Source organism: Hevea brasiliensis, chromosome 9 (genome assembly GCF_030052815.1).
Source record: "Hevea brasiliensis isolate MT/VB/25A 57/8 chromosome 9, ASM3005281v1, whole genome shotgun sequence".
NCBI lineage: Eukaryota > Viridiplantae > Streptophyta > Magnoliopsida > Malpighiales > Euphorbiaceae > Hevea > Hevea brasiliensis.
Genome location: NC_079501.1, coordinates 3,558,655 through 3,569,343, shown reverse-complemented (window position 1 = coordinate 3,569,343; position 10,689 = coordinate 3,558,655). Strand labels below are relative to the sequence as shown.

The following is a 10,689-nucleotide window of genomic DNA, read 5'->3' as shown; positions in this document are numbered from 1 at the left end:
TGCATTTTCTGATGCAGACTGGGCCGGATGTCCAACCACACGACGGTCTACTACAGGCTACTGTACTTTTCTTGGTTGCAATATCATTTCCTGGTGTGCCAAGAAACAACACACTGTTGCGCGTTCTAGCACTGAGGTCGAGTATCGTTCCATGGCTCACATGCAGCCGAGCTTACTTGGCTTGGATATCTCTTACAGGACTTGCAAATATATCCCAAGCAGCCGCCTATTTTATATGGTGATAATCTTAGTGCACTACATTTAACAGTCAATCCAGTATTACATTCACGCAGTAAGCATGTTGCTCTTGACTATCACTATGTTAGAGAGCGTGTTGCTCAAGGGGTTTTGATCACAAGATACATTCCCTCAGCATATCAAATCGCTGATATATTTACGAAGCCCATGACAAAGGCTCGCCTAGCACAATTTCGACGCAAACTATGTCTCCACCCTGGACATAGTTTGAGGGGGGATATTAGCTCAAGGAGTAATAAGGACGAGTCCGCCTCTCAGGAGAAATAAGGATGCCGTGTTTTTAGGCTTGAGTAAAGGAGTGATAAGGTGAATTCTGTAAATATTGTATATTTGAATGAGTCTTTGTGGTTGAGATTCTTTGGGTAATTCGTTCCCTTCCAAGTGATAGTCTTCATTATTTTTCTCCTCCTTTTCAGCAACCTCTGTTATTATTCTTTTTATTTAAGCTGAATGTATACTGTCAATTGGATTAATTGAGGTTTCACATTAATAAAATTACATCTTCTTCACTTTGTTATCTTTTCCTTCATGCTAAAAACACCTATACTTCTTAATTTCATCATATTGTGAACTTTTCACTTACTTCGAGCTACTAACAAGGTCCTTGTATCAACTCCTACCTATCTCATAATTAGCTGTATAAAGTCCTATCAAAATGCCAAGCGTTCCTTACACCATCTATCAACATCGAAAAAATAAATTGGTCTCTCCTCTGACATGACATATGTTTATGTATTCTCGAGCCACCCAGTCAATACGATTCATCATGTCCTAGTCCTTTTTTAAAAGGGAATTCCTTGCTTCTGTTTAAAACTTCTTACTATCTGACATATTTTCTGACATATTGGTACTTAGATCGAGGCTCCATCGCTCCTTTAACCTGCTATTTTACCATAACTTGCCTTAAATATCCCTTAGTGTCCCTCTCATACTATTCCTTTTTATCTTTTCTCACTTTGTGCCTTTTTCGTTGAAGATATCCACCCCATCAGCGTTAAATTTAACCTTTTTATTATTTCTTAATCCTAACTTAATTACTAACTCCATTACTTCTAAAATTCTAATCCTGCAATTGGTTCCACCAGCACATACACCATTTAGTATCATACTATAGTATTAACATATTACTCATATTATGGAACACAGGCCATTCACCATAGATGATTCTTCATGTTCCTCCTTCCTAATATGACTATCAAATAGGGTTGAAAATCTCACCAAGCAATCTAGACCATTTGATGATCGCCTTTTTCAAAGGGTGTCCGATAGAAGCCAGGCTAGTCCTATCTCAAAAGTTTCATCACTCTGAGTTCATCGACGGTCTCAGATCACCAATTAGACGGTAGGATCGTCGAAAGTCTGATCAGAAAGCTTGAAAAAAGATTATTTTCTCTCTCCTTGGTTCTCTCTCCTCCGACCACCAAATCAAGCTCCGTTGGGCGGAAATGAAAGCTAGGAAGATAAGGAGTTGATCACCACGGGTCTCATTGGATTTGGTTGCCGGAGGACACTGGAATATTACTTGAAAGTCTGGCCTTTTTTTCTCTCTCTCTCTCTTTAAAAAATCTAGCTGCTGCTGTCTCTCTCTCTAAAAAATCTAGTTACTACCGCCACCCCTCACCATCGTTCAAGCCCCTGTTGTGCCACCGAAAGGAGCTGGTGCCGATGGTGTGTCGTCGATCAGTGGACATCTCTTCGAAAAGGTGAAAGGAGGGAAAGATTTTATTGAGGGATAAAAAGGAAAAAAGTAAAGTGGGTTGAGGTGGATGACGATGACCATGTTCTGAAATTTCTTTTTTTTTTAGCTTTTTTTCCTCTTATCAACATCTATCACATCAGTCAATATATATATATATATATATATATATATATAAAACCAAACTTGAGTTTTATTCTTTTAATAATAATAATAATAAAATCTCATTTAATAATGTTATTATTTTAATACTTTAAGTAGTATTTAATTTTAAAATATTTTTATAAAATATTTGAGAGTAATAATAATTAAAATATTATTTTTTAAGACATAAATAAATTTTAAAATTTTTCAGGATATTAAAGCCATCGTCTTTTGGAAGGAAGAAAAAAAATGCAACTGTTCCTTTCTTGCTGTAGTGTTTAAGGTACTTGACACTTCACATCGGTGTTTCAAATTTAGGTGGCTTTATCATCTAAACTAGTTGGTCTGCTTCCGTATTAGTGAAATGATTTTAATTAGCGTTAATCAGGAGCTTCTAGTTTCTAGTTGTCTTCTACGGAGAGAGTGCCAGCAATCACCTCTTCCAAAGATGACAATGGATTGATAGATCGTTCGGTTGTTTCCTATTCCTTCCATTATTTACTCGATCATCCACAACAATGTTTATTTTGCAACTTAGCTTCATGTTGATACATCCACCTACCAAATAATGGGCAATCTCAAGATTGTCACTTCTGGATTTTTGTTCAGGTTACTATTACTGCATTTTGTTTGGATCAATTGTTTGTTTTTCTTGCTTCTGTGTTGGGTCTAATGCATGAGTACACATTCTTCTTTTCCGTTTTAGGCTGCTCCTCAGGAAGAAGCTTTCTAATCTCTAATCTATAGTCATTGTGTGAGGTTTGTGGTGACAGCACAATGGAGTAAGGGTTTAGAGTTTTGAATAATTGTATTGTGAAACTTTTTCTCTCGTATTGCCCAATACATAAACGGTCGAATCATAGTCAATTTCTGCTCTCTTAAATATTGTAGATGCCTACGGTGTTTAGAATTCATGTAGTTCATTTTCTTTATCTTAAGCGTGCGGTTTTCCATGTTCAGACGAAAATATCATTTTCGATAAAACTCTTTCAATAATGATGACTCTAGTATTTAAATCCTTAACTTGTAAAAAATTCATCTAAAGATCAGCTCCATGCTATTCACTTGCTGGTAGTCCATTTTCTTTAGAAGTCTCTTAATTGCTCTTTGTTTCTTTAACTTACTTTAGGTCCATTCAACATCAATGGCAATGCTATTGACCACACCCACCCCCCAATCTATGTGTGTATCTATCCTATCCTAACCTATAGCATATATTATCACAACATCATCCAAATCTCTTTGGGCCTTTTCTGCTCCTTAATTTGTTCGGCAGTTGTTAAATATTGATCACATTTATCCCTCTTTTTTCATGTTGGTGCATCTCTCGTTGGGAATAACAGACTATGATGTATCATTCCAGTGAAAGCTAACAATTCTTTGGGTAGTTTTTAATTAAAATAAATATTGCAAAAGCTAGCATATCTTTCCTGGTGATTTACCAAAAGACCATTGATCGCTCTATAGTGAACCTATTTTGATTATTAATTGATCTGGCGCATACCATACCTGTGGTGTGGATGATGCTAAATTGATGTCTCCTGTTCCTGGAAGAAGGGGAGAATGAAGATATCTAATATAAACAATTGCACTGGTAAATTTTGGAAAAACAATATAAAAGAATATAGTAATGGAAACAACAATATCTGGCTGCTTGATCTTGGGCGGATCTTTGGCCTCAGTTGCCTGGAGTTGCAGCCACCTACCGACAGCAATAGTACAAAAAGTTAAGCCGCCATATATGGTCTATATTCCTTTTTAGTTGATCATTTTAGGAGTAGCTGTGTTAATAATGAAATGGCCACCAAGTGAATAGTGTGCTTTGCATAGTAAATGCTCTTCGATTATTGAGGCATTAATTTGATGCTGTCTCTGATATTCATAGAGGTAAAGTATGGACAAGAACTGGATATGACTAGTTATGGTTGCATCGACTTTATACTCGACAAGGCCTAGTGGAATTAATCAATCGGGTAAAGCTATTACCGAAAGACAAAGGGGATAAAAAAAAAAAACAATGACAAAAGTTTGACTATCCTTATCCTCGCTAACATACTGTAGCATTCATATCTATGCTATTTATCTCGATATATTTTGAAGGGGAGAAAAACAAAGTATAAGTCTATTGTTGGTTGCTTGGACAATAAGCTTTCATTAATAATTGGGGGATCTTTTGGACATCTCACTATTACATTCTGGAATCTTCTTTGCACTATCTTCTTATTACATGTCAATGCAAAGTCAGGTTTCTTATTATTATTCACCTACCCATGACCTCACACATTATTATTCACTCAGGCCCTCTTTAAAAAGGGCCATGACATAGAACGCAAGCTAGTGAGAGATAATAGGTCATTGGGCAAAATTATGGAGTCGGTAGCAAGGCCAACTGCGAACATTGGCGGTGGGCCGAGTGGTGAGCATGCAAAGGATCGTTGTGGCTACTTTCAGATGCCGTTGCACTACCCTAGATACACACAAGCCGAGTACGAGGCCATGCCAGATTGGAAGCTCGACTGCTTGCTCAAAGAGTATGGTTTACCCATCACCGGAAATGTTGAACACAAGAGGAAGTTTGCCATGGGAGCTTTTCTTTGGCCTCATTAGAGAGTTTTATTACTATTCTGGTCATTGATCATTGTGTTCTTCTCAGTGTTATGCAGCTTGACATGAAATGCTTGGATCCATTATGAGGTTTTAGGAAAGTGCTTGTGTAAAGGTCTGCTTTTGGTGAGGTACTGTCGATTAACAAGTGGGAAATGTCTACCTGTATTTTTTTAAAAGCAAGATGTGGGATTTGCTTCTTTTGTTGTGAGATCAATTAATTAATGGGATTTTTTTCTTGTTGCCTCCTAATGTGATGAATGATGATGGGTGCTTCCTTTTACTAATTATTTTCCTTAATTCCCGTATATAATCTAAGCTTGATGGACCACCTAATGAAATTGAAAAGGAAAATAAAAGCATGTAACCAATCAAAATAAATAAATAAACAAATAAAAGCATGTATTTATCTGGGACAGTTTTTAAAAAATTAGTATTGGGAAGTTGAGGTGAAAAGGGCGAGCCCAGTCATCGCCGTTCCACTAACACGCTCTCACTAGGGCCCGGCCCATAAAAGTAAAGCACACATAGTGCGCACGTTAGCATTAGTCGCAGAACAATTTATCGAGCCGGCACAGCACTCCACAGTCCTCACCCTCAGAGCAGACTACAGTGCTTTCTCGCCTGTAAAATTCCCACATTTTTTCTATCCTCTCTTCCCTCTACTTTTTAAAAACCCCTACCCCTACGCGGCAGATACATACACAATATTTTCTCTCTATCCGAAACCCTAATTTTTCCGAAAAGAAGGAAAAGAACAAACACACAGAATGCCTCGGGAAATCATCACCCTGCAAGTAGGACAATGCGGGAACCAGATCGGCATGGAATTCTGGAAGCAGCTCTGCCTTGAGCATGGTATTAGCAAAGAGGGCATTCTCGAGGATTTCGCCACTCAGGTGATCTTTCGCTTTGCACTTTCTATATATATTCTCATCCTCACATTTCTTTATTTTCTGTTTGGTCTCTGAGAAATTTGCTACATGGAAGGTATATTAGTCCCCGTTCAAGTCACTCTTTTGTATATGAGGCAGCTGGTATAGCTTTCGCGACGCGAATTTGCTGTCCCTTAGAAGATTGTGTAATTAACTTTAGTTCTAGGTCAGTTTTATTATATGCGTTTAATAAGTACTTACCCGATTGTGTATTTAGGTAATTGTTGGTCATTTTTAGTATGAAAATGATTACGTTATTATCTATTCCATTTGTTCATGAATCCAATTTTGTTTGAACTTTTCATTGGAGGATATTGCTCTGAGTAACAAATGGTTTAGTATATCCAGCGGCCACTCCATATAGCCGGAAATCTATTTATTGATTGAGTGGAGTTGTAGAGTTGGTCAGTGACTTGAAAAATGGCTCATTTTAAAGCTTTATTGATAACAACTTTCTTAGGGTACATTAGAGATTGACAAAATGAACACATTATTGACTTTAAATTTATAGAGAATTAGTGGATCACAGTTACATGCGCATCAAGATTTCTTGGTGTTATGGGTGGTTAGGAATTTTTGCAACCTTATTCAGATAAGTTTTACAACAAATATGTTGTCAATCATTACTCTCCATGATAGTTTTAATCCAGCGATTATGATAGCCTATTTCATTAAAATCCTTGATGCTGAAGGGAGGTGACAGGAAAGATGTGTTCTTCTATCAAGCTGATGATCAGCATTACATACCACGAGCTTTACTGATAGATTTGGAGCCTAGGGTAATCAATGGTATTCAGAACAGTGAGTACCGAAATCTCTACAATCATGAGAACATCTTTGTTTCAGATCATGGTGGTGGTGCTGGAAATAACTGGGCTAGCGGATATCATCAGGTTTGTTGCTTGGTTGTCCTATAATACAAATATGTGAATGTTATTTGTGCATATCCTAAGTCGTGTTTTAGTTTCTCAAAATTTTCATGCTTAGATGCTATTATGATCAACTAAATTTTGTGTATCATCTGGGATTTTCTTTGTTCATTGGTGATCAGGGAAAAGGTGTCGAAGAGGATATAATGGACATGATTGATAGAGAAGCTGATGGAAGTGATAGTCTTGAGGGTTTTGTTTTGTGCCATTCAATTGCTGGAGGAACAGGCTCAGGTCCACTTGATATTGTCTTTTACTCTCTTTATTAGGGTTCTGAACTCCTGTGTCAGCTGTAATGGCTGCAATTAGTAGCATATGATGTAAGCAATGGAATTCAAACATATGCTTTTACCATCTTGTTTGTGTTGTTGACTGCTTGCTCATTTTGTTATGAAGGTATGGGTTCGTATCTGTTGGAGACTCTGAATGATCGATATAGCAAAAAACTGGTTCAGACATACAGTGTATTTCCAAATCAAATGGAGACAAGTGATGTGGTGGTCCAGCCCTACAACTCTCTTTTAACTCTCAAGAGACTGACACTAAATGCTGATTGTGTTGTTGTTCTTGACAACACTGCACTTAATAGAATTGCTGTGGAACGCCTACATTTGTCAAATCCTACTTTTGCTCAAACTAACTCTTTGGTATCTACTGTAATGTCTGCAAGCACAACCACGTTACGATATCCTGGTTATATGAACAATGACTTGGTTGGTCTTCTTGCCTCTTTAATTCCAACACCAAGATGCCATTTTCTTATGACGGGATATACACCACTAACAGTGGAACGCCAGGTAAGATTCTAACTTGACATTATTTTCCTAATTTTTTTTTTTTTTTTGTGATTATCATGGTTTTGGGACCTTTGGCTCTGTCACAGTTCCATAGGTGCTTCTGTAACTAATAAAAAGTCTCAGCTTACAATATTTAGAATCTGAAAAGTTATATGTATTTTGAGAACACCGCAGCAGGATGTTTCTGATGCAACGATTAGTGAGATTTCATGATGTTGATTATTTTGGCTTCTGAAAGTGTTTTAATATCTGCCTTTGTTTTGTTTTACTCAAAATGTGAAAGTCTAATGCAAATATATCTTTTGGCAGGCTAATGTGATTCGCAAAACTACTGTGCTGGATGTGATGAGAAGACTTCTGCAGGTGAGAAATTTCACTTGTAAATGTTTCAATAGAGAAGCAGTTAAATAGTTCCTTGGTTCTGTTATTTGCTCTAGACAAAGAATATTATGGTGTCCTCTTATGCACGGACAAAAGAAGCTAGTCAAGCAAAGTACATCTCAATATTGAACATCATTCAAGGAGAAGTGGACCCTACTCAGGTAATAATCTTATACTGTTCATGAACTTTTAGTGTGAAGTTTTCTGCATAGTTTTTGCAGACAAGCAAGTTATCCATTAAATGATGATTTTCATAATAGTCTTCATTTTCTAGTAATTAGAAATGCATTTTCTGTGGAGGTTTTATCTGTTTCTCTGGTTCAGTACCTATTATTGCTTGCTTGTCCATCCATTTTAAAGATGGAACAAGGCTTCAATCTTAAAGAGTTCTTTCAGACAATGGAAAAAGTTTTATGCCTTGGTTTGACTTGCTAACTCATTACATATTGAACATGTAGTGCAATTACTGTTTTTTTTTTTTTTTTTCATTAAGTCATTCTCCCTCTAAGGGTATGTTAATCTTGCTTTAGTTTATCTAGGTTTCATTTTTCTTCACTACCCCGCTTTGCTTCTTGTCACTTTGAAGATTAATGAAGGGTGGACAGCATTATAACATTATTGGAATAGAAACATGCAATTTATTCAACAAACTTTTAGCATAAATGATTTCAAGTGTTGCTTGGCTGCTCTTTTATCAGGTTCATGAAAGTTTGCAGAGGATTCGTGAAAGAAAGCTTGTGAACTTTATTGAGTGGGGTCCTGCTAGCATACAGGTCTTCCTCTACAATTGAACATAATAGAAATCTTTCTCAACCTTCTGTCTATTCTTTTCCACTCAATATTGAATTACTTTTACTTTTCATGGTATGCTGTTATTTATTTTCTTGGCAGGTCGCTCTATCAAGAAAGTCTCCATATGTCCAAACTGCCCATAGGGTATGACACAATTTATTGTCTTTTATTTTGTAAATTTTGTTTTGGATGTATTGTTCTTTAGAATTTTTGAGGCAGTATAAGGATTTTGATTAACTTGTATAATTTGATTTTGGCTGGATTCCATGTCACCTTTTGTTATTTGTTTGTTGAAACAATAGTTATTGAGGAAGAATAAACTTATGCATACTGCATTTTTAGGTGAGTGGTCTCATGCTAGCAAGCCATACTAGCATCCGGCACCTCTTCAGCAAATGTTTGAGCCAATATGAGAAGCTGAGAAAGAAACAAGCTTTTCTCGATAATTATCGGAAATTCCCAATGTTTGCTGTAAGTTTCTTTAAAAATGTCATGCATGTCAGTTCCTTGTATCAATTTATGGATTCTGCCATAAATATCTCATCTTTTCCATCATAAATATCATAATTTTGTTTTTTAGAAGTTATCTATTGAGAGTACTTGCACTAGTGCCTTCATACTCTGATGCAATTTAAAATTTGATCAGGACAATGATCTTTCTGAATTTGATGAATCAAGGGACATAATCGAGAGTTTGGTTGATGAATATAAAGCCTGTGAATCCCCAGATTACATCAAATGGGGAATGGAGGTATTTGCGCCTCTTCTCTCACTTTGGCTTATCTTTTATGTATCTAAGTACTGAGAACTGAATGTTTTAATGCAGGATCCTGACCACATTTTAACAGGAGAAGGCAATGCTACTGGAACTGTGGATCCAAAATTAGCAGTTTGAACATAATAAGTTAAAGAGAAGACGATTGTTTCTAGGTACTTGTTCTTAATTTCTATTGGCATTCTCATATGAGCAAGACTAGTTACACAATTCAATCATTGACATTTAGTTCACTTGGATTTTTATTTATTTATTATTGTTATTATTATTATTATTATTAGAATCCTTCTAAATATATATATTTGCAAACTTAGAGCTTGTAGGGCGTTGCAACCATAAAGTATGATTTTTATGAATCTCAGATTATGCAAACAGATTGCAAGGTTTTGTTACCGCCTTCGTTGGTTGGTTCATTCCAGGAATTCTTCTTTGTTTTGTTCATTTCCTCTTAAATTCCTTCCTGCCGAAGGTAACTAGCTTTAAAATTTCTCATTTGCAGGACAGTAATGGTGCTAAATGCCCACTGGAGGAGTGGCTGTAAATAAATGTAGGCAGACTACATCAGAGTTCTTCCTGTTTTATGGGAAGCTTGATGATTTGTGGTGTGTTAATTGTTTGGCTGTTTTATTTTGTTGAGCTTCTTCCTCTACATTTTTCACATTTTGGAGATTCAGAATCTCACTGTATCAGGTTTATCAGAGTTCATTTTTTTCCTTGCTTAGCTTGGATCTCTTAGATGCTTTTCAGGTATTTTGTATTCTTGGGGCTGGGAGGTAAATGAGTAAAATTTTTCGCCATTTCACCTGATATCCTGCAAGTGGCAACATAACATGTGCTCCATGTTATGTGGTCCCTTGGTGACTGTGATATACAATTCTTACTTTTATATGATGTGCCGGCTATTTATGCTACCGATTGGATTTGTGGCAGTCCCTAGAAATTACAGGTTTCAATCTGTAAAAGTGATTGGTGCTTCGCACTTTGTTGTTGATGCATTGTTTGAGGTGTTGCAGATGATCTGGGTTATAAATTTCTACTACACGAATAATGCATTGAAAATTATGAATTTCAATTTTTTTTTTTTTTTTGACTCCTATGATATTTGAGAAAAGTATTAGAAAATGAATTCGACTTGCCATTGGCCATGGAGTAGTGTTCAGAGACTCGAGTTTGGTTGCTCATTTACATCAGTGTTTTGGTTACTCTGTCCAGCAACCGGGCATGTCTGAACTGCATTGATTAGCTATGGATCTCTCTCTATTAGTGGACAAACTGACAAAACAATCTATGAAATGCATTTTGAATTCTCGATCACCTGTTTCTGTAGGCCTTGGAATGCCAGGGCTGGAGGCGTCGAAGATTGAGAATCAATCAAAGA

The 10,689-nt window shown here is 36.5% G+C and overlaps 2 protein-coding genes across 3 annotated transcripts; both read left to right on the top strand.

Moving 5' to 3' along the window:
- The first annotated feature begins 4,351 nt into the window (after positions 1-4,351).
- On the top strand, positions 4,352-4,954 carry LOC110644716 (uncharacterized). Its single transcript, XM_021797635.2, has one exon. The coding sequence runs from the start codon at positions 4,466-4,468 to the stop codon at positions 4,703-4,705; it is 240 nt and encodes a 79-aa protein (XP_021653327.1). The 5' UTR covers positions 4,352-4,465; the 3' UTR covers positions 4,706-4,954.
- A 188-nt stretch (positions 4,955-5,142) lies between these two features.
- On the top strand, positions 5,143-10,222 carry LOC110644715 (tubulin gamma-1 chain). 2 transcript variants are annotated; one of them, XR_009151106.1, is made up of 13 exons: positions 5,222-5,601; positions 6,330-6,530; positions 6,689-6,800; positions 6,963-7,363; positions 7,673-7,726; positions 7,801-7,905; positions 8,443-8,517; positions 8,636-8,680; positions 8,879-9,007; positions 9,183-9,287; positions 9,363-9,466; positions 9,626-9,694; positions 9,811-10,222. XR_009151106.1 is itself a non-coding variant. In XM_021797632.2 (12 exons), exons 1-11 carry the CDS (start codon positions 5,473-5,475, stop codon positions 9,429-9,431), a joined length of 1,425 nt encoding a protein of 474 aa, XP_021653324.2. In that variant the 5' UTR covers positions 5,143-5,472; the 3' UTR covers positions 9,432-9,466; positions 9,811-10,222. The 2 variants fall into 2 exon arrangements, 1 of the variants encoding a protein (XP_021653324.2); XM_021797632.2 differs by lacking the exon at positions 9,626-9,694 and having other exon boundaries at positions 5,143-5,601.
- The last annotated feature ends 467 nt before the right edge of the window (positions 10,223-10,689 follow it).

Excerpts from the sequence above, each read along its gene's own strand:
- LOC110644716 (XM_021797635.2), top strand. The coding sequence starts at position 4,466 with ATGGAGTCGGTAGCAAGGCCAACTGCGAACATTGGCGGTGGGCCGAGT.
- LOC110644715 (XM_021797632.2), top strand. The coding sequence starts at position 5,473 with ATGCCTCGGGAAATCATCACCCTGCAAGTAGGACAATGCGGGAACCAG. Across the intron at positions 7,364-7,672 it reads CACTAACAGTGGAACGCCAG|GCTAATGTGATTCGCAAAAC; the intron begins GTAAGATTCTAA and ends ATCTTTTGGCAG. Across the intron at positions 8,681-8,878 it reads ATGTCCAAACTGCCCATAGG|GTGAGTGGTCTCATGCTAGC; the intron begins GTATGACACAAT and ends CTGCATTTTTAG.